Raw genomic sequence first — 27,747 nt, 5'->3', positions numbered from 1 at the left:
AATTAATGTTGTGGGAGGAATACTGTCCCGCAGCACATAGGTTATCAAGAGCGAGGATTCTGTGTCACACCTCGTACAATATTCAACCTTAGATGGCAGAATATTTCCGAAGTTCTGAGGTGAAAACCGAGCTCCATAGCTGCAGTCGCTTAAGTGCGGCCAGTATCCAGTATTCGACAGATAGTGGATTCGAACCCCACTGTCGATATCCCTGAAGATGGTTTCCGTGGTTTCCGTGGTTTCCCATTTTCACACCAGGCAAATGCTGGGGCTGTACCATAAATAAAGCCACGGCTGATTCCTTCCCACTCCAGCCCTTTCCTGTCCCATCGTCGCCATAAGGCATATCTGTGTCGGTGTGACGTAAAACCAACTTGTAAAAAAAATCTGAAGTGAAATATTTCACATAGCAGTTTTTGCAAGCGCAATGGTGACATCTTTAGCAAGTCCTACATCCAACAGATACGCCTTAACGGTAGAAAATACAAATTGAAGTATATTACAAATATTCAATTATCCCACAGTGGGCAATTAATGCACTCAACACCTGTCTTTACGTTAGTGGCAGACCTGTAGCTAAGATTCTGCACAACAGAGCAGAGATGCTAAGGCCACCATTGCTCATTCGATAGAACATCGGCCACGTCTCAAAATCAAAAGCAGTCGAACGGGCCTTATTATTATTATTATTATTATTATTATTATTATTATTATTATTATTATTATTATTATTATTATTATTATTATTTCCGGCTCCATGGCTAAATGGTTAGCGAACTGGACATTGGTCCAGAGAGTCTCAGGTTCGACTCCCGGCCGGGTCGGAAATTTCAACCTTCATTGGTTTTAATTTGATGGCTCGGGGAGTGGGTATGTGTACCTTCTTCATCGTTAGAAATCATAGGAAGGGCCCTAGCCTCATAGACGCGCAGGTTGCCTACACGGCGTCAACTCGAAAGACCTGAGCCAGGCCTGTTCGGAGGCCACATCCCATTATTATTATTATTATTATTATTATTATTATTATTATTATTATTATTATTATTATTATTATTATTATTATTATTATTCGCTAATAGGCCAACTAAGAACCACGGTGTTTCATTATACATTCTTGTGTCCATTCAATTTTTTATGGTACAGTAGGTTTTTACTAGCTCGCCGAGTCGTTTCGGCGTCCCTCCGACCACTTTGCACCAACTGTCCATTTTTCATCTTAGAACTTCCAGAAAGTCACGATGTTTTTCTGAAAAGATCTCTTTTGTGTGCGTTTTCTGATCGCAGGCCCATTCATCCGAGGTCTTCCTTGAGCCAAAATTGTTCAAAATGCGTTGTACATCGAGAGTCGTCCACCCGTCGTAGGTGACCGTAGGAGCGAGTTCTGCATTTGCGCATTGTGTCCGAGACTTCTCTATCTTGTCTGGATTATTTTATGTAGATATCTATTTGCTCCAACTGAGCGAGTGCACATTACAGAGAAATGAAAAGGCATTCTGATGCATAGAGAGTTACCGGCTTGATGACAGTACACGTTGTACCGTAGATGCCTGTCGGCCAACACGTGCAGCGACAGTGCTTAGCGATAATCCAGCCTCACACAGCCCAATTATCCGAGCCCTCTCAAACGGCGCCAGTTGTTGATAGCGTGCCCTTCTATGTCGTCGAGGCACGTTTGACGGGGAACACTTCACTGCACAGACTGCAAAACTGCGCTACACCAGGTACCGTATACTGGAGTTGATTCCTCCGCGACCAATCACGTGGAGAGACCTGTAGCAACAATCCAATGGGTCTGAAACTTTGATCGTTTACATACCTACATGGCATTGTTCCATATGTTGAAAATCAACACAAACGACCAATGCCTTCATGGTGTTGCAATTTCCATTTTAAGTGTATACATTTTATTTTCAATTGACCGACGATAAAACCGATCAACTGATCTTATATTCACGACCGCTGTGTTATTAATTTTATTTAATGCGAACTATCTTATTTTAGCTGGCTGGTCACCTAGCGACTTGGATATGCCTGAGCATATGTTTCAAAATTGCAGTTTCTTTCCTTATTATCTTAAGTTTACCGCAATGGTATCTTTATGTCGGGCGTAAGATTTTGTATCCAGTTATACGCATTTCATGGGTCAGAATTTACATTCAGAAGGCGATATGAAGCAAGTTAAGGAATAACTTACTTATATTTTTCAACATCCTTAGGTAACCGCTGTCATCTTAGAAGAGATCGTTTAGCACACAAGTGGTTGGAATTGAATCGTTGTTTTTGAAATTAAAAATGTGGACTCTTTCGGGATTAGGTCAATTTTCTTATGTAAATGAAAGACGTCCAATTCTCTATCTCCAGAGATCTTAACCACCCTCGTATGTTAATACCTTAAAACCGTCACAGATTGTAAAAGCCACCCCCTCCTTCGCGTATTTAACTGAGGCCCACCGAGTGTCATATTTTCAAATGATACCTCAACAACTCGTATTGGATCCTTAGCTCTGGAGTGAGCGCATGATTTCGTTACACTAAATGTTGAATATATGTAGCCTGTTGTCACGTCAGAATGCTCAGTCCCAAGAGGGTTAAAACTGTCGCTTTCATTAAATGTATCAGAATACATTAAAGAATCTAGAATGGGAATAGAGGGTCTAGAAATCGGGCACACCAAATAAATCCTGTTTTTCTTTTCTTTATCAAATAAAATAATTAATATAAAATATTAAAAACCAAACCCCTTGCCGCAATATCCCCGAAGGGCCATGGCCTACCAAGCGACCGCTGCTCACCTCGAAGGCCTGCAGATTATTACATGTCGTGTGGTCAGCTAGACTAATCCTCTCGGCCGTTTTTCTTGGCTTCATAGACCGGAGCCGCCATCTCACCGTCAGATAATTCCGCAATTGTTGTCACGTAGGCTGAGTGAACCCCGAACCAGCCCTCAGATTGAGGTAAAAATCCCTGACCTGGCCAGGAATCGAACTCAGGGCCTTCGGCTAAGACGCAGGCACGCTACACCTAGAGATAAAGAGAGAAAGAATAAGAGAAAGTAAAGAAAATAGAGTCCGCCTCTGTGGTGTGGTGGTTAGTGTGATTAGCTGCCACACCCGGAGGCTGGGGTTCGGTTTCCGGCTCTGCCACGAAATTTGAAAAAAGTGGTACGAGGGCTGGAACGGGGTCCACACAGCCTCGGGAGGTCAACTGAGTAGAGGTGGGTTCGATTTCCACCTCAGCCATCCTAGAAGAGGTGGCATCTCCCGCTGAGTCCGAGGGAAAAACCAACCCTGGAGGGTAAGCACATTAAGAAAGAAAGAAAATAGATTGCAACTTTGAAGAAGTAAAAGAAAGGAACGAAAAGAATGAACAAAGAAATGCAATGAAGAATTGAAGGTTCTGATCTTTTTTTTCACTTCGCACCGTCACAGGTAGGTCCTGTGGCAACGATGGGAGGAAAGGTGTAGGGTGGGCTACAAACGACCGTGGCGTTAATTAAGGTCCAGTCCTAGTATTTAAAGGAAACTACGGAAAACGATCTTCAGGACTGTCGACAATGGGGTTGCAACTCACTATCTCCTCAATGCAAGCCGAATTAAAGTGAGCAATAAGGCGGATAATGTAATGAAAATGAGAAGATAAAATATGAAGTAAAAATAAGTAGAGAAGTGAAAAGAGGGAAAGAAAAACAATGGCTAAACAAAAGAAGAAATTAAGAAGGAAAATAATAATAGGGAAGAAGGAAGGAAAAAGACATGCAGAACATGTATGCTGGTTGGATCCTCAATAGCTCTGTCATCAGCTGTCATAGACAGCCTAGGCATCACTGACGAGGCGTACTAGGGAAATGAGGAGTGAGGTAGTTTCCCGTTGCTTTCCTCACCGAGCCAGAAGTTGCTATCACATATCAGTCTGCCAAGCCCACTGAAATGCATGCACCGACCGACCCTATGAGCAATATTGTCATACCATTCATAGTAGATACTGGCTGCACAAGGAATGGCATTACCAGCATCGCTCATACCTCAGTCACTTTCATATTGTCAAAACCAAGAATAAGACAGAGACAGATCTATGAAAGTAACAAAATTGCTCTAGCCCTTACCAGAAAACAAAGTGCACTGTAAACCTAGGTCCTGCCAGCAAACATAGAAAAACGAAGAAGGCAAATGACGGAAAGAATAAGACGAATAATGCAAAACGGAAGGTATATAATAAAAGGAAGGAAGGATAGAAGCACTGTTGATTTCGAATTGGCTCAGAGGAACAGCGACCCTTGTCAACGAAAGTTGTACGAGTCAACAAGGCATAATGTTCACGTGCCGTATTATTTTGATGAAGAACTTTCTAAGCTCGCCGTTCTCCGATGTGACGTTCGTTTTCCAAAGTGACTGCATTTTCAGTGGTTCCGGACGGTTTCTCTGTGCTGTTCCGCCCACACCACAACATCGATAAAGTTGAACGACCAGGGAAGCGAGAAGCACACAAAGGTAGTGAGTGAGTTGCTGGTTGCTGATGTAGGTAACCCCATGACCTGGATCTGAGGAAGTACTCGCCTCCCTGGACGCAGTACAACAGTGGCTGACAAGGAGCTGAACGGTGCACTACGAGCCATGGTGTCTCCTATCGCTTTCTTCTCCGTCCTTCTGCTGCTGGCGGCGACGTCCGTGAACGCCGGCCTACTAGGTGAGTGTACACTTCTCTTACACACTGTACCCACCAATTAAACTTTAATAAATATACTCTCGTATGAGGCTGTGAAACTCTGATGGATGGAATTCGAAGCTCGGTGGAGAAACATTAAATAAACTGTATAATACGAAACAGTCCCGTATTTTGACTAAGCGTCCTGTTGTTCCAGAAACACTTGTCGGGACTCCAAAAAAGTCCCGCATTTCCGGATTTAATTTTTTTTTTTTTTTTTTTTTTTGCTAGTTGCTTTACGTCGCACCGACACAGATAGGTCTTATGGCGACGATGGGACAGAAAAGGGCTAGAAGTGGGAAGGAAGCGGCCGTGGCCTTAATCAAAGTACAGCCCAGCATTCTCCTGGTGTGAAAATGGGAAACCACGGAAAAACATCTTCAGGGCTGCCGACAGTGGGGTTCGAACCAACTATCTCCCGAATACTGGATACTGGCCGCACTTAAGCGACTGCAGCTATCGAGCTCGGTATGATTTAAATCTAAAGTTTAAGTTGGATTCTTTTACATATTGACCAAGTGAGTTCGCCGTGCAAATAGTAGTGTAACTGTGAGCTTGAATTCGAGAGATAGTGGGTTGAAATCCCACCGTTGGCAGCCCTAAAGATGATTTTCCGTGGTTTTCTATTTTCACCATAAGTAAGGCCATGGACGCTACCTTCCCAGCCCTATCCTTTCCCATCCTTGAGTCGCCGAAAACCTTCGAAGTGTCAGTGCAACGTTAAAACACTGGCAAAAAAATGCATAGTGTGGATTTTATTACAGAAATTTCCAGTAAGCAAACAACTGATGATACCAAGGTGTTTGATGATTATCTGTATGTGCAATTTTCTTTTTTCTTTTTTCGATAGATCATGATAGAACATGAAGTATCAAAGTGGAACTCTGAAAACACAAGCTTGGAATGTCGCCGAATGGAAATTTTCAAGCACTTTTCCTCTCCACAAATACCGTACAAATATATTAGGTTAGTTGTTGAGTTCACCTAGAACTAATGCTTCTGTAGAATGAGTATTTTCCTCAACGAACAAGTTGAAAAAAGGTCAGCTCCGCAAAGACACGTTCAAGCCATTGTTCGTAGCCAAAATATTGTATGTACCTGTATTGAGTTTCTCTCGATGCTCGAAGAAATCAAGCTACGACTGCGGAAAATTCACTCCTCAGAAAAAATGAATCCAGAAAATGAATGTATAAATTAGTTTGGAAACTTTTCGTATTTTTGTTCCAGAGATATGGTCAGTTTGCATTAAATCAAGTGCAAATCCAAAGAATAAATCCATTTTTCTGTAATATTCTTCTTTGTTGTGAAAAGTATACTGGCTGCACACAGGAGCAATTTTGAATCTTTCTTTCCTATTTGTTTTACGTCGCACCGACATAGGTACGAACGGATACGAATGGAAAGGAATCAATCATGGCCTTGAGTAAGGTATAGCCCCAGAATTTATCTGATGTCAAAATGGGAAACGCTGGACAGAATAACTCGACGGTTGAGGCGCTGGCCTTCTGACCTCCAACTAGGTAGGTTCGATCCTGGCTCAATTCAGTGGTATTTGAAGGTACAAATACGTCAGCCTCATGTCGATAGATTTTCTGGCTCGTAAAACAACTCCTGCGTGACAAAATTCCAGCACCTCGACGTCTCCGAAAACCGTCAGAAGTAGTTAGTGGGACTTAAATCAATAACATTATTTAAATGGAAAATTCACATGTGCACAGAGTTGCGAATATACATACGTAGGAAAAGAGTTTATGCGCCCGCCAATGGGAACGTTTCTTAAAAATATTCATTACTTCGAGAGTGCGTAGCGAACATACGCGTTAACCGATTTAAGTGAAATTATATGATGCAGAGTATAGTGAACTAGGGCTGTAGCATTCTTTTTCTTCTTCTTCGCTAGCCCTTCAACGTCCACTCCTGAATATAGGCCTCTTCCAATTGCTTCCATGCCGTTCTGTGTTGGACAGTTTCAATCTAAGTTCAATCCAGGCGCTGGATATCGTATGGCCACTTTGCTTGGGTCGGCCAACTCTCTTTCGTGAATCTTGGTGTTTCTACTGTACAACAGACTTGGTCCATTTGTTGTCACTTATTGCAACATGACCAACCCATTGCTACTGGAATGGTGCCACTCTTTTCATCACATTCAAGACTCCAATGTCTCTTCCGAATCTCCTGGTTCGGTATGCGGTCCCTCAGGCAAACCCCCAGCTCTCTGGCAAATTTAGAGTCGATTTGAGCTTTTGAGCGTTAAAGTCGCATAACATTATTATGTTATAATAACTGTGAGATGAAATTGCAAACAATGTCCGGCTCTATGACTAAATGGTTAGCGTGCTGACCTTTGGCCACAGGGGTCCCGGATTCGATTCCCGGCAGGGTCGGGAATTTCAACCATAATTGGTTAATTTCGCTGGCTGGGTGTATGTGCTGTCTTCATAAACGTAAGCGTAAAACCTCTGCCCGGCCTCGTAACAGTGGATGTATTACTTAAAGGTGTCAGTGCGCGGGTCAGGGAATTTAATCGCGTCTGATTAATTCTTCTGGCTCGGAAACTGGGTGTTTGTGTTCAAATTTACATCACACTACCAACCAGCACAGAAACAGCCAACAGTGATTACATCCCTCCACATAGGGTTTGCGTCAAGAAGGGCATCCGGACGTAAAACAGGACTACATCCGTGTGTGCGATGTAGTTCACACCCGTGACTCCATAGGTGTGGAAAAAAGCGGTATAAGAAGGTGAATGTCAACTACCAGTAAATAAACTCGTCCTGAGGAGGTGCGGCTCTTTTTACGCACACCCCCCAATGGAGTTGAGAGCTGCATGTACAATATTGACCACATACTAGCCCTCCTGTCATCCTTAAATTTCTGGCAGTACCAGGAATCGAACCCGGGCCCCCTAGGACGGCAGCAAATAGTGCTAACCATTAGGCTACGGAGGTGGACAGTCAACTACTGATTCAGCCATTAAGACTCAAGTGTTTATACTATTATAATATAGTCACTAGAGATGAGATGGATGAACTAAGGTATATCTTCTCATTGATTCGTACTACTATTGGAAGCTTTTTTTAAAAAATCCTGAACTGGGAGCAGAGAAACTTTCACTCTGAACGAGCAGTCTGACATGAGATGCGGTGGACCCGGTCAGTAACCCAAGCAATACAACTGAAGATGTCATCCATTGAATCTCCAATATCTGTAGGCCAACTGATTGGACAACAGTCATTTTGACAATGAGTTTCTTGGGCTACATGAAAAAGATTAAAGGTGTTATCATCTGTTTTCATCACAACCAAGCCCCTTCTTGTCAAGTACGTTCACTTATTTTGTGAAATCGAAAAGATGACCGCACTGGGAATTTATGATCTTTTACGAACTTTTATCACGAGTTTCCTCGAAGATTTTTGAGCTCTTTTGAATACTCAATCAACCAATCAATCAATCAATCAATCAATCAATCAATAATCAATCAATACCGATCTGCATTTAGGGCAGTCGCCCAGGTGGCAGATTCCCTATCTGTTGTTTTCGTAGCCTTTCCTTAAGTGATTTCAAAGAAATTGGAAATTTATTGAACATCTCCCTTGGTTATACCAATCTCTAACTCCCCTTCCTCTAAAAGAATATTTGCCCCGATTTGTCCTCCTGAATTCCAACTTTATCTTCATATTGTGATCTTTCCTACTTTTAAAGACGCCACTCAAACTTATTCACCGGGCGAGTTGGCCGTGCGGTTGGGAGCCCGCAGCTGTGAGTTCGCATCCGGGAGATAGTGGGTTCGAACCGCACTGTCGGCAGCCCTGAAGATAGTTTTCCGTGGTTTCCCATTTTCACACCAGGCAAATGCTGGGGCTGTACCTTAATTAATGCCACGGACGCTTCCTTCACATTCCTAGGCCTTTCCTCTCCCATCGTCGCCATAATACCGATCAGTGTCGGTGCGACGTAAAATAAATACCTAGCAAACTTATTCGTCTACTAATGTCATTCCACGCCATCTCTCCGCTGACAGCTCGGAACATACCATTTAGTCGAGCAGCTGTCTTCTTTCTCCCAAGTCTTCCCAGCCCAAACTTTGCAACATTTTTGTAACGCTACTCTTTTGTCGGAAATCACCCAGAACACATCGAGCTGCTTTCCTTTGGATTTTTTCCAATTCTTGAATCAAGTAATTCTCGATGTAGTCATGCACAAAATGGAAACAAATGATTGATATTACGAGACGTTTTCCTAACTAGTAGATCGTAGACCGAGCGAGGTGGCCGTGCGATTAGGGGCACGCAGCTGTGAGCTTGCATTCGGGAAATAGTGGGTTCGAACCTCACTGTCGGCAGCCCTGAAGATGGTTTTCCATGGTTGCCCATTTTCTCACTACGTAAATGCTGGGGACGTAACTTAATTAAGGTCACGGTCACTTCCTTTCCACTCCTAGCCCTTTCCTACCCCATCGTCGCCATAAGACTTATCTGTATCAGTGCGACGTAAAGCAACTTGCAAAAAAAAAAAATAGAACAGTAGGTCGTGATCAAGTTGGTTTGAAGTTGCCGACGTTTCGCTTAAAACTGCGCTCGAGATTCTGAACTAGAACCTCAATGGACATCAGAAACAGTGAAGCTCTTGACAATACCGAACGATATTTTTTGTAAGAAGAAAGTGAGTTTGCTGACCTAAAATCATGAATCTATGCAAGTATCAAGCGTTCATCTACTATATCTAATGAAATGTCAATTTTGTTCGTTCTTTAATAATTATGTTTAAATGGTTAGCTGTAGGACTCTCACTGACTAATGGCGGAAATTTTATAGTTCACAGTCAGCGTTGCCGGGTCTACTGATTTTTCAGTAGATCTCCATTGTAACTATCTACTGATCTACTGCTCGAAAATCGAAAAACGAAGATAAATCTAATCATTTTTAAGCTCTCACAGCATTTTTCAAAAAGAGCTTTCCAGGAATCAGAGGGAACAGTAAACAACCGTGTTAGAGTAGAAAGAAAAGCCTATGCCTTCAATGAAGCCCTTGCATCCTTATCCGCTCATTGAACTCTCTCAATGTACAAGGGCCTGCGCCATGTGTTTTGACCACGGACCATCCCACCTTGCTTTAGTAGGCGTTAAAGACGCTCCTCGCAACAACTGGACTCCCTTGGCCAACTTAATGAACACAAAATACGGAGTGGACTGTCTACAAAGACATAATATGGACTACTATATTCTAGAAACTTGTCGTGAAATCCAAGTGCCTTTTATTTAAGGGGTCTGGTACAGGTTACCATGGTAAAATTTTAACAATTATGAATTTTTTCTTCAAAACCACAACAGTTACAGCAATGAAATATTGTACACATGAAACACTGGCATTATTTTATATGCAAAACGCATTACCATCACGTTTTTTTTAAATTCAAAATGGTGGTTGCTCATCATACAAGGAGGCAGCGTTTAATTTTCAACATTTTTATGTTCTGTTAATTTTATTTCATTGTAAACATATTCCTCTAGAAATGTAAGTACTTTCAGCAACATATCTTAACAAATAATATTTTTTGCTTTTATATTGAAAAGAAAATGTCAAAATTTTACAACATTTTTTCTACATTTAATTATTTAAAAGACTATCTTAGAGAGAGGCATGAATTTACATCATTTTGTAGATATAGTAATCAGAAATACACACACAAAAATGTTATTAGTGTATGCCAATTCGTTTTTGAGTTATCATTAAAACGGATGTCAAAAACACAACTCTGAGAAAATGAGTGATAAACATTTGTTCATTAATCACATATCATTAACCTTGCTACTGAAGTTAAAATGCGCCTGCAGTGTAAGTTGTTCCGTTGTTCCTTCAATTTCTGATTTCTGTGCAGTTTCATCCAATCTGAGTCTCTTCTTGCTTTTTCTTGCCTCTTTTGTCTCTTGATTTTTCCTTTTTTCTGCCGTCGCTACTCTTGTATCATCTTCATCACGTAGAGCAAGTTCACAAAATGTTCAAGGTTTTATCCTTAAAGCTTTCAGAACAAGCAGTCTACTCTTCATGCCATCATTGAATGTGATAGTTTCATCATTTGTAGCAATTTTCACTATTTTCTTCCCACAAAAGCCAGTTTTAGGGCAAATTTTCCATAATTTTGAGTTCGTAGTGTATGTGTATTAAATGAAATGAAATGGAAAGAGCACGCGGGTGCGTGGCAGTGTGGCACTCCACACTATGGTGCAGAATAAAAACCCCATGGCACAACAGCCCAGAAGGGCCATGACCTACAAAGCGACCGCTGCTCATCCCGAGGGCCTGCAGATTATGAGGTGTCATGTGGTCAGCAAGACGAGTCCTCTCGGCCATTATTCTTGGCTTTCTAGACCGGATGGTACATAATGACATATTATTTTCACCAAAATGTTCCTAAGGGGCTGTCTGGCCGAGGCGGTAAAGGCGTACTCGGTTCGCCCGGAAGGACGTGGGTTCGAATCCCCGTCAGGAAGTCGTAAAATTTAAGAAATGACATTTCCACTTCCGGAGGTGCATATGGCCCTGAGGTTCACTCAGCCTACAACACCAAAAATGAGTACCAGGTTAATTCTTGGGGGCAAAGGCGGCCGGGCGTAGAGCTGACCACTCTACCCCATCAAGTGCCGCGGTTACGAATAGTGGAAGCCTTTACCTTCCACCACTCACAGGGCCTGATGATGATGATGCTTGGTGTTTTAAGGGGCCTAACATCGAAGGTCATCGGCCCCAACTCCTCCCAGGGCCTTCATGGCCTGTACGGAGATGAAAAGAAAGAAAGAAAGAATAGAAAATGTTCCTAATGGATAGGAGCATAAAATAAAAAATATTTTGAAATATTGATTTATTGAAGGTCATAAGCTGTAGCAGACCCCTTAACGTGACGAATTCTATACTGAAGAAAGCTCGCAATGATATGTACGAGAGTTATGAAGACTAAAAATTTTATTTGGGCTGTGATTACAACTGGTCCTTATTCGCTGAGCACTTGCCCATTTTTTTAATTTTTAGTTGCTGATTTAATGCAAATTAAATAGTTCGAAATCGTATGTTGTAAATAGAAAGTTATCATTTTTCTTAGGTAGCCTTAGGTAGCGGTAAATTCTGCTACAATCTAGAGATTTTTCATATTGGAATCTCCACTTGTATAATTGGTTGACTTGACAACACTGTATCACAGTACAATAGGCAAACCAGTTATTGTTAAAATAGTGTCGTTTACAAATAGAAAACCTTGACCTATAGGGTAGGCCACGCACTTTAGAGGTAGTGTTCCTGCTTCTCATCCGGAGGCTCCAAGTTGGATTCCTGGTCAGATCAGGGAGTTTTACCTGCATCTAAGGGTTGGTTCGTGGTCCACTCAGCCTACGTGATTACAATTGAGGAGCTATCTGACAGTGAGATGATAACCCCGGTTTAGAAAGTCAAGAATAACGGCCGAGACGATTCGTCGTACTGACTGTGCGTCACCTCGTAATCTGCAGGCCTTCGGGCAGAGCTGCGGTTGCCTGGTAGGCCAAAGCCGATCGGGTCTGTAGCGCCATGTTGTTTTCTTTACTTACAGGATATGATTTATTTAACAATAGTGACTGAGGAACAATCCCATTAAAAGGGATCGTAGGAAATAACGAGAAAATCAGAGAAGAATTGATCACCTGCGTCTAAAACAACAAGGATCTTTGGTAGATTTGATGTGTCTACCTTGCAGGAGAACAATTCAGTTCGAGAATCAGCCTCTTCAGCCATCTACATACCTATAATTGACAAGACTGATACACTCGTAAGACAATCGTTATACCCGCCATCCAGTGAATGCCTATGATGATGAATACATAGTTGACTCTGGTACGGGAAATTGGTTTAATTTTCGATAGTTATTTCACGTTAACATTCAATTATATTAATAAAATTGAGATCTGGTCTATATAAAACTGAAGAAGTGATCAATGATTCTTACTTAGAATTTAACATGTAGGTATGTTCAGATATACTTTAAATTCTACAAATGCCGGTAAAATTGCCATGCCACACTCGCTATCAGACAGACTTCATGACATAACTACATCGTCTTTGTTCATCACGATCTATGAAGCATTCTTCTTTGAATAAATGGCCATCAGAAATGTTAACAAACAATTTCAATGTTCATTATGCATATTTACAGCAAATAGGCTAAATATGAGGTTAATGCCCGTAGAAGATTAGAATACCTACACATCAATATTACTGAATATTGCTATCTTAGTTGTACTAAAATTATAATATACCAAGGACGTAAACTTTTAGAAATATGTCCTTAATTTCACAACTGTCTTCTAACGCAGCTTGATTTTACAAATAAACATGAATTCTTCAGTTAAATTGTGCTAATAAGAGATAGAGTTTTACCACATATACATCAATTAGGCAAAGTAAGAAGTGGTGTTCGTGCCAGATTAGACTATAATCACATATTCATTATTATTATTATTATTATTATTATTATTATTATTATTATTATTATTATTATTATTATTATCGTCATAATCATTATCACCATAGCCGTTGGCAAGTGTAATGATGTTTTCCAAATGTAGCAATGTTGCCAATTATGGATTCTTAAGAGGCCGAAGAAACCAATTCCAGAACCATATGTTGTGATATAATGCTGCTAAAGATACATCTTGGCATTCATATAGATCAAATTCTGAGTACGAATCAATGCAAACTTTCATTTCTATTCAGACCAAAGTTAACGTTTTTAATATATTTGGCTGTTAATGTTAGAAAACTATGAAAAAACACTATTACATAAAGCCATTAACGACCCCATAGGCATAAATAAGGAACTAAATAATTGAATGGTGTTAAGAGATAGTAAAAATCGTTTAAGCAACATTCTGTAGGTCCTCTGCAACACTACGAGGCAGGGTTTCCACGAAAATAAGGTTTCAGAACTTGAATTCCACTATTGTTCCCTTTATTTGACACACATTCTAATAATCTGGTTTTGGTGAACAGTTATAAATATGGCCAAACTAGTGTAACTTCCATTCAAATAAGATTGTGAATACATATCGTTCAATAAAGAAAGAAAAAGAAAGAAAGAATCAACCACCAGTAATCTGCGTTTAGGGCAGTCACCCAGTTGGCAGATTCCCTATCTGTAGTTTTCCTAGTCATGTCTTAAATAATTCCACAGAATGTGGAAATGTATTGAACATCTCCTTTAGCAAATTATTCCAATCCCTACCTCCTTTTTCCATAAACAAATATTTGCCCCAATTTGTGCTCTTTAATTCCAGCTTTATCTTCACATTTTGATATTTCCTAATTTCAAAAACATCACTCAGAAGTTCGCGTCTACTAATGTCATTCCACGCCATCTCTCCACTGACAGCTCGGAACATACCACTTAGTCCAACTCGTCTTCTTATTCCCAAGAATTCGCAGCCCAAACTTTGCTGCAACATTTTCGTAACGCTACTCTTCTGTCGGAAATCACCCAGAACAAATCAAGCTGCTTTTCTTTGAATTATTTCCAGTTCTCGAATCAAGTAATCCTGATGAGGGTCCCAAATAACGGAACCATAATCTAATGGTGGTCTTGCCAGTTATTTATATGGGAGAATTAAGTAGAGAAAGATAGTAATAATAATAATTTCGTGTGGCTATTTCTAGCCGAGTGCAGCCCTTGTAAGGCAGACCCTCCGATGAGGGTGGGCGGCATCTGCCATGTGTAGGTAACTGCGTGTTATTGTGGTGGAGGATAGTGTTATGTGTGGTGTGTGAGTTGCAGGGATGTTGGGGACAGCACAAAAACCCAGCCCCCGGGCCATTGGAATTAACCAATTAAGGTTAAAATCCCCAACCCGGCCGGGAATCGAACCCGGGACCCTCTGAACCGAAGGCCAGTACGCTGACCATTCAGCCAACGAGTCGGACTAGAAAGATAGTGTTAACGAGGTATGAAATGCGGTTCTTCCCGAATCTTTCCCAGAATGTTTGTAATTTCAGCTAACCTTGTAATATGATCCAGTGCAGGTCAACGATTCAGGTGTAGTGCATTTAAACTTGTTTAGCTACAGGCACAGATTCCATTCCCCGCCAATGAACATACCATGCACGCCCACTATTTCCTTCTAGCTGGCAAGACTTGTCCTAGAATCATTCTTACATTAATGCTATTTTAACCACCGAAAAAAGAATAAATTGTCAAGGAGGGGTTTAGTTCGATAGAATTACTGTAGTGAAACAGTTTGACATTGAGCGATTTGACTGCGCGGTTGGAGTTGCATAGCTGTGAGCTTGCATTCGAGAGATGGTGGGTTCGAATTCCACCATCGGCAGCCCTGAAGATGGTTTCCTATTTTCACACCAGACAAATGTTGGGGCTGTACCGTAATTGAGGCCATGGCCGCTATCTTCCCAATCCTAGCTCTTTCCCATCCTCTCATCGCCGAAAAACTATCGATGTGTTAGTGCGACATTAAACCACTACCAAAATATGTTTGGCCTATACGGACAACTTGCTCTTAATAGTAGACTGTTCTGAAATTTTGCAATCTAATATATTTAAGTTTCAAAAGAGGTGTAGTGAGTATGATATGAAAACTATTAGTTCCAAAATTAGGGGGACACTAAAGTCAAATTTCTATACTCCTCAATGAATTTTCACCTTTCTTCTGAGGTATACTGTATCTCCTCTGATTTAATGATATTGCTACCTTTCAATATTGTACCTATGAAACTTTTTGAGTAGGATATTTATTTAATTTCATTTTTATCAACATCGATAAAACAAAGTCCCTGGCACCATTCTGTTTCCATTTGGCACCAAATTTTTCAAAAATCTGATGGATAGTTACGCTAACAAATGCCATTGTCAAAGTTTGTTGTTTGATAAATATATTGGCATGTAGACTCTTTTCAAAATGTAATGTTTAAAATTATTTTAAATGTGTGTACACGCAACATTTTCTAGGTCAAAAATAATTTTGAATTTCCACCGTAAAATGGACATTATCATATCTTCTAAGTTAGAAGTAACGGATATGCAAGTAGCGAGAATGATTGAAGGTACAAACAGGTGGTACCAATGGCATGAGGCCGCTTTGAATGAGGAGATAAAGGCTAAGTTACGAATGAACTCGATTGATGAAACGATGCGCATAAATAATAATAATAATAATAATAATAATAATAATAATAATAATAATAATAATAATAATAATAATAATAATAACGTTCTTGGGTTTTCTTCCCACGCCAACCGAAGAAGGTTTCAGGAGGTACTGAGGTACAGGAACTTCGTTCTGCAGGAGTTATCTTCTGTATCAGTAAATCTATCTAGGAATGAACTCGAGTGATGAAACGATGCACATAAATAATAATAATAATAATAATAATAATAATAATAATAATAACAATAATAATAATAATTTACTTTTCACTGACCACATTTTTTTAAACTTTACTTTACGTCGCACCGACACAGATAAGTCTTATGGTGACGATGGGATGGGAAAGGGCTAGGAGTGGGAAGGAAGCGGCCGTGGCCTTAATTAAGTTACAGCCCCAGCATTTACCTGATGTGATAACGGGAAATCACGGAAAACCATCTTCAGAGCTGTCGACAGTGGGGTTCGAACCCACTATCGAGAATTGTAGACCGTGATTTTAATTCAACGTTGCATTATATGAAATATTATAAAATTCTGCGAGATTTGCTATGTTAAGCAATAAACAACGTGATTATAACAGGAGGGAAAATGTGAAATATAGAATACTATATAGCGTAGATAAGCATCTGGTTCCTTGGATGAATTGTCAACAAACTGGCCTTCCGTTCAGAGGATCCTGGGTTGAATTCCCTGTCGGGCCGCGGATTTTAAGTGGGTATTGTTAATTGGCTTGGGGACTGGGTGTTTGTATTCGTCTTAACACACTTCTCTTCATCTATACAAAACACACCAACCACTACAGAAATGTGCAATAGTTAAAACATCCCTCCACAGGTGATAGGCGCCAGGAATGGCATCTGGTCGTAAAAACAGGTCAAATACGTACCAGAGACTGTAACGTTCCCGTCCTCAGGTTATGCCAGACTCAGCGGTAAGATCGCGTGGTAACCGTTCGTAATAAAAATGGGCGATGCAAATAAATCTAACCTCAATATGAAGCAAATACCATAGGTATATGGACAAGAAATCGGATACATAACTATATGAATAAGGAAACATAAATAGGGGCAAAAAGGATTTATTAAACTAAAGACATTCACGCTACAATTAACCACAATATTAAGATTAAGGAAAACATAAACGAAGCCAAATGGCCACCAGGTCGAGGACAGTAGATACAGACCCACACTCGTAACCATGGGGAGTAAAAACAGTGGATCGGACAGGGATTGTGCAATAAGTTATACAACCTGAAACGTCTATGAACACAACTCTTAAGGGGGCAGACCCAGCTTAACAAAGGAAAAAAGTATGTTAATATTCATTTGATTGTTAAATATGCTACAATTGTTTTTGATAATTCCTGCACATATCCCAGTGTTGGCACGCTTCCTGGCAACCGGAAGCAACTTCAATAATATCAAAATTTTAATAATTTTAATATTTTAAAATAAAATGTTCAAAATGTCCTGCCTTTTAACCGTATATCACTGTTTCCCTTATAAATTCCAATTTTATAAGAATTTTCGTACTTTTCCTTTTTAAAGTGTGTATCAAAACTCCAGCTACAACATGAACCTCAATCATTAACATAGACTGTGATTTGGATTTTTTGTCGCGTTTTTATTCCGAGCACCAGAAAATATTAATATTTTTGTAATAAATTTGTTATATAAAATCTAATTTAAATTCCAATGATCTCAATGAGGTACAGATTGTAGTACAACACTATAGGAGGAAACTCTGAAAAAATCATAATTATCCGTGAAACAGTAAGGGAGTTATGAAGGAACCCGTTAAAAAGGCGGGAAATTTTGAACATTTTATTTCGAAATGTTGTAATTAGAATTTTGACATTATTGAAGTTGCTTCTGATTGCTCTGAAGCATGCCAGTACTGGGTTATGTGCAGCATTTGTCAACTATGTTTGTAGCATATATAACAATCGAATGAATATTGGCCTATTTTTCCTGTGTTAAGCCAGGTCTCCCCCCTTAACTCAAATAAACAGTGAATCTACCTTTTGAACTTAAAAAAAAAGTACAAACAAGTGGATCAACCTTTTCTATACATTTTCCAGCACAGTACAATGCGACTAGGAAGAATACTAGAATTCAATTAAAGAAGAAGGACATTCTAATTAAAAACATTTCTTCAAGATCACAACACCAACTTTTAGTATTAAAACAATAACTGATTTTAATTACACCTTAGGGGCTTAAATAGTTACTAAAGACATTTTAGCTCAATAAGATAGAAGTGTTTAACTTATTTTACATTAACTTCTTGTAACACCCGTCCCCTTCCCGCCGCAACCCCCCTCTTACCCTTCCAACCCATACGTCCTTTATCAACAATAGTTTTAAAATCAACAAGGATTTTATTATGTGCTTACTTTAATGCTTTTTTATCTAAGCATTTGTGTAAACAGCTGATGATGATCGCAAAGAGATCAAAACATGTACTGTTACTTTTTATGATATTATAAATTGTCAAAGGCAAAATAAAAAAGATATCGATATCGATTAGGTGGAAAATATTTTCTTACGAAACCATTAGATTGTCCATGGTTGTAGAATAAATGCGTGACAAAAGTTAAATGTTCTGAAAATTTGTGCAAGTGCACTACGCATCAATAAAGTATCATTTTCTAACTAAAATATTAAATTTTATTATCAACTTTCATTGCTGGAACAATATTTAAATAATTTGGTGCAGGTCTTTTCTGAGGAGCGTGTGGCAGTGTTGTGAGAGACGGCGAGAGCAAACATTGTTTACAGCTGTATGTGTTACACTCAACACAACAAACTGCTGCTAGATGTAATCAAGCAGAAATTCCTCCACGTACAAACTGATTCTACAAAACCACCCCGATCATTTCCGTGCAGTGTGACATTAGACTACATAGGCCTATACAGAGTCTCTCATATAAAATCAGACCGAGCGCACGGTGTTTGTACCCTGCGCTATAGCAGCTGCCTCAGCCGAACGTACGTCGCGCGCGGTCGCCCGGCTTTAAACGTGTATACAATCGTACATGATATCTTACCTTATAAAATATGCTAGAAGTGTCGTCCTTCCTGTGTTATACAGGCGTTGTATCTGGTAACCACATTCTGGATGACGCGAGTGAGTTCTGCAACTGTAATTTTTCTGATTTCAATCGTAATGTTTTCTTTCAGTTCCTCCAATGTGTGAGGATTTGCTCGATACACTTTTTCTTTCAGTTTACCCCACAAGTAAAATTCATACTCTGTTTGATCTGGAGAACGAGGGGGAAATAAACCAGCACTGATCACTCTGTCTGCAAACACATCCGAGATTGTAAGAAGGAAATCTCCTGCTGTGTCAGCAAGGGCTGAATATGGTTGAAACTATCCTCGCGATTTTTCTTCTTCCGTTAACTGATGGAAGAATGGCGTCAAAATGTCATCTTGGCACCTCTCTGCATTTACTGTCGTCTCGAAAAAATTAGGCCCAATTATTCGTCTTGCACTATCAGCACACCAAACACCAATCTTCCTATCATAATGAGGGACTTCATAAACATCATTAGGATTTTCTGTACATCAAAAGCGAGAGTTATGACTGTTCATACGATCATTAAGATGAAACTAGGTCTCATCCGAAAATAACACAAGCTGTGGGTCCAATAAATTAATGATCTTTCAATGATACAAGATACCACTCACAATATCTCACTCTTGTGGCTGGATCAGCAGGTTTTAAACAATGGGCCCGTGTAAACCTGTACGATTTTAGGCATAACAGCTTTGTTGCTCTGTGTGCAGAAGAAACCGAAACTCCTACTTGTTGTGCTAATTTTGTGAGAGATTTATTCGGTGACCATTCAAGATTCGTACCAACGTCATCTAGCTTTCCCTCTGTTAAAACTGTACATGCGCGCGCATGTTTTTTTTTATTGAGCACTGAGCCATTGGTTTGAAATTTATGTACAATTACGTGAATCTGTGCTCGAGAAGGTGGCACTTCACCAGGAAATTGCTGAACAAATGCATCGCGTTCCCGTCGAGCCGACTCGTACTTAAAATAACTTTTACATACGAAAATACAGTGCGGCAATGATAACTGTCTCACCATGTTAACAGCTGAAATTCAGAATGGCGACTCATGCTTACCAGGTCGAACACGTGCAGTCTGCATGCAAGGTCAAGAACTATGCTGCCATACTGCAACTGCCGTAGCGGAGAGTACAAACACCCTGCGTTTGGTCTGGTTTTATATGAGAGAACCTGTATATATATATTTTATTCAAAGAGTCTTCGCGGCCCCTTAATTTTCTGAGCCCGCCTGCATTGCAGGCCCTGCAGGTCCTAACGTTATGCCCCTGACACTTTCCCACATTAATATTGCTGGTTTCATCATTCCCAGTGGAGAGTAAAGCCAATCCTCCTCTGTGACATGGTACTGCGCAGGTATGTGTTTATCATGTTTTAGTTTCTGAACGATCGCTCGGCCGGTACTGTTGTGATCGGTAAAGTGAAATTAAGTTGCTGCACTGCACACAAATCAGGCACACCACTAGCAAAGGCCGAGTTTTCTACTATCAGAAGAACGGCCAGTTCTTTTACAGTTGAAAGGTCACAGATTTTATTTTCAAATCTTTATCTGTACCGGACACGATCAGTGCCAATTACATTTTTCACACTATAATTTCAAAATCACTCTCTTACGCTGAAATGTCATTGAATTTCGCTGACTTCTGTGTTGCATTCTCACATTTTCAACCGACGCGCCAGACTTGGATTTAAAACAAGACGTAACATCATTATTGCTGCTGGAAACTGGCAAGAAAGCTTCACCTACACTTTTAAGAGACAAGTTCTTTGCCAAATTTTAACAGATTCTTCCTTTTCACGTTCTTTCTTGCAGTTTTGGAAACCGCTTGGATTTTCTTGGATTTGCCGGTACTTGAACTCATAATATAAGCTTGTGCACACGTCATCAAGTCACCAACTGAACTTAACATAACTGACTCCGAATCTCTGTACTGATCTGATTCTAAATGCAGGTCGGGTATTCCCCTTTGAATGATGCTACGTGAGTTTCGAATTCAACGTGAGGAGAGAGATGACGTAATCCAACCCTACAACCTACGGTGATAGCGGGAAATTACGTCAGGAAACTGGCAACACTGACTGATAATCAGATCCACTGTGTTGATGTTTTTGTTTGTGCGTGCATGTCCCATCCCAGCCCAGCCCAGGTGCCCGTTTGATACACAGCTCGGGGATTCACCAAAATTGCATCAACCCTCTATCGCATCAGTTGTAACTTTTTTGATGATAATAATAATAATAATAATAATAAATAAATAAAAATATATAAATAAAATTACTCAAAAACTTAATAAAATTAATAAGCATAATTAACCGAAATGTCCGTAGTATGGGCGCCAGAGTTCACCAGAATGGATCCCTCGAATTTAGATAAGAGCATGATAAACTGTATATCCCAGGGCGTGTACATAATGCTGCGTACTGGTACATCTGCTGCAGGCCTTACGTAACCTCCTGAAAACGACTAATTAGGTAGGAACTGCACCTAGGTTCATCAATAACACTGATTCTAAAATAGCTAACTATATTCTTAACAAATTCCGTGCATGAGCACCTCATCAACATACAACATTATACATATAATACACACATAAAATATTGCTGGCAGACTCCATATTTACAACAACAACAATAATAATGAAAATCGTGGGAAAACGAAAGCGAGAACTAAGCTACCATTTGTAGATAGTCCGATGAACAATGTACATGTATGAAGATAAATACCCTTCACTGTCTCTATATCAATTCGACTTACCGATTCTCATAATCGGTAGTTATCACATCACACAGACACTGTACCTTGTACTACTGTGTTCACATATTTTAACACTTGTTGTAAAGATATATACACACGTCTGTCGATCCTCAACATAAATTTATGGAAAGTCTGAGATAGCTTTCACCAACATATAATGCTAGGCCGCCACAAGTGCTACAATACTTAATGCGCAAGCACTCTCCACAATCATCCACTTTCCACGAACATAACAAGACTACGCTCCACGAACGTTTGAAGTCCAGTCCATTGCAGCCGTGTCACTCCAGTACCGTGTATCAGCACCACTTCCTTCCCGTACAGTGCGTCAGTTGTAGTTGTAGTTGTAGTTATCTTCCTTCTCGTTCCTTTACCTTCACCTTTACAATCACTCTTACAATGTCCCATACAATGTCTTGGTTGCCGCCGTATGATCAACCTTTATAGACATCAACATCCCCCTCCTCTCAGATGAGACGTCTGGATTGGTGCTTGCCAGCCAATCATGAGTAAACCTCTTCTTTCTCCCAAGTTATAAACAAACACTCGGGAGTTTTACATGAATCATCAAATTTCCCTGGTACAACAACAAGCTCATCTCATCAGGCTGGGATATATACATGACTAATGGAATTTCCTGACACAAGTACATCAACAAACACTGGGGTAGTCATATGACTCATTCAAATTACCAGAGTTATTAAAGCAATGTTTTCCCACTCGTGCAAAACAAATTACTCATACCTACATATGTGGATATCTTCCAGCTTATAAATGGCAAAATATACAAATGAAATACTGATAATAATAATAATGATAATAATAATAAATCGAATACTGACAATAATATCTCTAACTTCTACATATAATTCGGGGGTGTGATATATGTACTATCACACAGTTTACGCATCATTCCAATAGAGAGTTGCATCGTCATGTGCAACGTGAATCACATCTGTAAGTAAGTGATGTTCACATGTTACATCAACACAAAAAGAAAAGAATTGTGTTTACATTGCATAATTTATATTAGCACAGATTACGCTCACTTCAAACATAAGCTTTCTTTTACAATTGGCTTTACGTCGCACCGACACAGACAGATCTTACGGCGACATATAATACGAGTGGGAAGGAAGTGACCGTGGCCTTAATTAAGGTACAGCCCCAGCATTTGCCTGATGTGAAAACGGTAAACCACTGAAAACCATTTTTAGGGCTGCCGACAGTGGGGTTCGAACCCACGATCTCCCAAATACAAGTTCACAGCCTCGCACCCCTAACCGCACAGCCAACTCGCTCGGTATAAAGTAAATTACGTATTCAGGTATACTGTACTATAGAATGTCTTTGTGGGCCCTATGAACACATGCCCCCTGTACCAGCACATGCATGCGAATCAAGTGTTGTGTAGTTGTGTGTGATTTATAAGACGTCATTGGCATTACTCAGTAATCCAAGCTGACAAAATTAAAGGAAATAGTTAATAAGTAATGAAAAATGGGCGCAACATTTCTGTGCTGTTATTGCGACAGTCTACGATGAACTTCTGACAATAGACAATGCGAGTTGTCTATGCTTATTCATAAACTTTTCAGGTCAATGAAAGGACGGTGGACACTGAAAGAAAAGGCTATAAGTATTCATTGAAATTGTTATTAATGAGACAAATTTCAAAAACCGTAGTTTCATCCATCGTGAACATTGCTCGAAGGAAAAAGAGCTACTGTGGAATTGCCACCGGGCATTTGTAATAGAAGGCTTATTCTTCCTTTTCCTAATATGTTTACCCTCCAGGGTTGGTTTTCGCTGGGACTCAGCAAGGGATCCCACCTCTACCGCCTCAAGGGCAGTGTCCCGGAGCGTGAGACATTGGGTCGGGGATACAACTGGGGAGAATGACCAGTACCTCGCCCAAGCGGCCCCACCTGCTAGGATGAACAGGGGCCTTGCGGGGGATGGGAAGGGATAGAAAAGGAAGATGGAAGGAAGCGGCCATGGCCTTAAGCTAGGTACCATCGCGGCATTTGCCAGGAGAAGTGGAAAACTACGGGAAACCACTTTCAGGATGGCTGAGGTGCGAATCGAACCACCTCTACTCATTTGACCTCCCGAGGCATAATGGGCCCCGTTCCAACTTTCGTACCACTTTTCAAATTTCGTGTCAGAGCTCGAAATCGAACCCGGGCCTTCGGGGGGTGGCAGCTAATCACACTAACCACTATACCACAGAGGCGGACAGAAGGCTTATTACTGGACAGTAAGTGCCGATAGGTAAAGTGATGACTGTAATGGACCCGCTTCATTAGAACTTCCGTAATCATAATAATATTACTACTACTACTACTAATAATAATAATAATAATAATAATAATAATAATAATAATAATAATAATAATAATAATGTCTTTACGTTCCACTAACTAATTTTCACGGTTTTCGGAGACGCTGAAATGCCAGAAATTTTTACCGCAGTGTTTTTAATGCAAGTAAATCTACAGACACGAGACTGGCTTATTTGAGCACCTTCAAATACCACCGAACTGAGCCGCCATCGAACCTGCCAATGTGGGGTCAGAAGACCAGCGCTCTATCGTCCGAGCTACTCAGTCCGGCATTAGAGGTTAGAATATGTTGGTCGTGTGGTTAGGGGCGCGCAGCTGTGAGCTTGCATTTTGGTGATAGTGGATTCGAACTCCGCTGTCGGCAGCCGGGAAGATGGTTTTCCGTAATTTCCCATTTTCACATCAGGGAAATACTGGGACTGTACCTTTATTAAGGCCTCGAACGCTTCCTTCCCACTTGTATCCCTTTTCTCTCCCATCGTCGCCGTAAGACCTACTTGTGTCGGTGCGACGTAAAACAATTTGTAAGTACATGTTTCGGTAATTCCGGAGACATGTCCGCAATTATAAGATTAATAATAATTCGGACTTGTTAAAAGTTCACTATTTTCTTTAGTGTTTTCTGACAGATTACCAGCTACGAAGTTTGAGTGGGGCGTTTAACTTTTATTTTCGTAATAGTTAATAATAATAATGGACTAACACAGTTTTTATTATAATATTGGTAGGTGGCTTTACGACGAATGCAAGCTGACAGCCGCGCGCTCCTAATCACACGGCCAACTCGCTCAGTAATAATAATAATAATAATAATAATAATAATAATAATAATAGTAAATGTTTACGTGCCAATGGAGACGCGCGGTTTCGGAATTTTGCCCACGGGTATTCTTTAACGTGCCTGTAATTCTACCGATCAGAAGCGGACGTATTTGAGCACCTTCAAATACCAGCGGACTGAGCCAGGATCGAGCCTGCTAAGTTCATGAAACCAGAGCTTGAACCGTCTGAGCCACTCAGCCTGGCAACGTTTATTTTGATACGTTTAATAGGCACTGCAAAAGCAGAATGCTTTAATTTACCATTAAACAAGTTCTTTTCGTTTGGAAGCACGAAAAGGAGGTAAGTTTAATTTATTTATTTTTATAACATGCCCCTTATTGATATGAAGCAAAACGTTCGATGTGCTTTGACAATTCAATTCTGATACTACTCACTTGGAAATCCTATCCCACGCATTCTTTCGTTGACGTAAGAAACTTTATTTACGTACACGTCAACACGGGGTATTTCTGCATACGGCGAGTTGGTCTCCCAAGAATCCATGGTATTGAAATCACACTGTGGGAGAATATTTCACGTAAGCAGTTTGACAAATTCACTAGACCTGTCACGTGCCGGTTCGGTCGTGTGCTGTTCCTAGCGATGGGGATGTGGTGGGACGGGTTCCCGCCCCTACATGAAACCACCGGACTAGAGGTATGAGCTGTCTGTCTGACCTTGACCTGAATAACAGCTGTCAGAGAGACGAATTATCGTCCGTACTAGTACGCGAGTTACTTCGTAGTAGTACGAGGGCTATTTTTTCAAGGTCCGATCGGTCGCGACAGTCAAACGCCCGCGAATATATGATGAACCGCTGCGCAGATGTGTTGCACAACGTCGTAGTATTTGAATAATGCCAGTGTATGAAAACCACGAATACCATGATATGCTGCTAGTGTATCATGTGGCATAACAGAACACTGGTCGCCCTCCATGAATCTATCGGAAAAGGCTTCCCAACAGACGGGTGCCGAATCCAACAACGATACTTGCTGTACTGCAGCGTATTCGCGATGCAGGTTGTGTTACATTACGCTTTCAGAAGCGATGGCCTAAACGGCCACGTGTAATTCTAGACGCGGAAGAAGACATCCTGACAATGGAAATGAAATGGCGTATGGATATTAGTGCCGGGAGATCCCAGGACGGGTGCGGCTCGCTAGGTGCATGTCTTTTGGTTTGACTCCCGTAGGTGACCTGCGCATCTTGATGATAATCAAATGAGGATGAAGACAACACATACACCCAGCCCCATGCCAGGGAAAATAACCATGATGGTTCAAATACCGACCCTGCCGGGAATCGAACCCGGGACCCCTGTAACCAAAGGCCAGCACGCTAACCGTTTTGCCATGGAGCCGGGCATCCTAACAATAGTAAACGATGATCCCGGGCGCCGTACGCGTAGTATAACACGTGCCGTTGGTGTACCAACTTGGACCGTACGTAGGACACTGCATGAAAAACGAGTGCATCCTGACCATATTCAACGGGTGTAGTGTCTTTGACAGCTGATTACCATTTTCTTACGAGTTGATGTACGTCGCCACGACACAGATAGATCTTACGGCGACGACGGGACAGGAAAAGGCTAGGATCGTGAAGAAGCAACCGTGGCCTTAATTAAGGAACAGCACCAGCATTTGCCTGGTGTGAACATGGCAAACCACGGAAAACCTCTTTAGGGCTGCCGACAGAGGAGTTCGAATCCACTATATCCCACTCATGGGCTGTGGAACATCCCCATTCAGTAGGAGAAGGCAATTTCCAGCACCGGTTATGAATTAATACCTGGATGGGTGTAGTAGGAAGTCGGTTACGTGGACTAATCATATTTTTATTAATGTTACCTTGCTCCTGTAGATACAGTACGTTACTTGAGCTTTCAGAGGACGTGTCGCTTCGACTACGCAGAACCACGTGGATTTTACACGGTGGTGCAGACATTTCCTCAACGGTGGACAGGACGATGTGGAACTATCAATTGGCCAGCCAGATCTCCAGACCTTATTCCAATGGACTTTAATGTTTGGGGGAACATGAAACACAAAGTATATCGAACCTAAGTAACCACTTCGGACGACTTCCGTGAACGTATTGTTTAAGCAGCAGAGAATATTCTGAACAACCCTGGTGAAATGAAATGAAATGAAATGAAATGAAATGTCGTATGGCTTTAGTGCCGGGATATCCCAGGACGAGTTCGGCTCGCCAGGTGCAGGTCTTTCCATTTGACTCTCGTAGGCGACCTGCGCGTCGTGATGAGGATGAAATGATGATGAAGACAACACATACACCTACCCCCCGTGCTTTTAGAATTAACTAGTTAAGGTTAAAATCCCCGACCCGGCCGGGAATCGAACCCGGGACCCTCTGAACGGAAGGCCAGTACGCTGACCGTTCAGCCAACGAGTCGGACACAACCCTGGTGTCTTGGCTCGAATGCGTCGCAACTGGATTCGGAGAAGTGAAGCCTGCAGGGAAGCCCAGGGTGATCACTTTGAACAATTGCTACAAGTTTTACTTTGGTATGTCAGATGTTACGCCATTTCTGCAACGTAATGGCTTGGCAGTACAGTACAGTTCAGTATCGTTATAGTATTTTGAGTCTCGATAGGTCGATATTCTCATAAATCCGAGCAGGGAAACTGATGTACCGGTAACAAAAATTATAAATCGAGAGTTTCAGTGCGCGACTGCGGAAGACGTGCTTGTTAAAACGCTAGACATTGACCTTGAACGCATTTCGGCAGTTGCTCAATCCTACACTGCATGTGTTTTTTTTTGCTACTTGCTTTACGTCGCACCGACACAGATACGTCTTATGGCGACGATGGGACAGGTAAGGGCTAGGAGTGGGAAGGA

General features: G+C 41.0%; 1 protein-coding gene across 1 annotated transcript in view; it reads left to right on the top strand.

Annotated features, from left to right (window-relative positions):
* Positions 1–4,590: 4,590 nt before the first annotated feature.
* Positions 4,591–27,747, top strand: part of LOC136872727 (uncharacterized) — a 43,392-nt gene continuing 20,235 nt past the window's right edge. The window contains exon 1 of the mRNA XM_067146554.2: positions 4,591–4,683. Coding sequence (XP_067002655.2) covers positions 4,611–4,683 — 73 coding nt within the window. The 5' untranslated portion in view covers positions 4,591–4,610. The remainder of the gene's footprint in view (positions 4,684–27,747) is intronic.

This window comes from Anabrus simplex, chromosome 4, assembly GCF_040414725.1.
Source record: "Anabrus simplex isolate iqAnaSimp1 chromosome 4, ASM4041472v1, whole genome shotgun sequence".
In the NCBI taxonomy this organism is placed as follows: domain Eukaryota; kingdom Metazoa; phylum Arthropoda; class Insecta; order Orthoptera; family Tettigoniidae; genus Anabrus; species Anabrus simplex.
The sequence above is the reverse complement of the archived record's forward strand: the minus strand, read 5'-3'. Positions and strand labels throughout refer to the sequence as shown.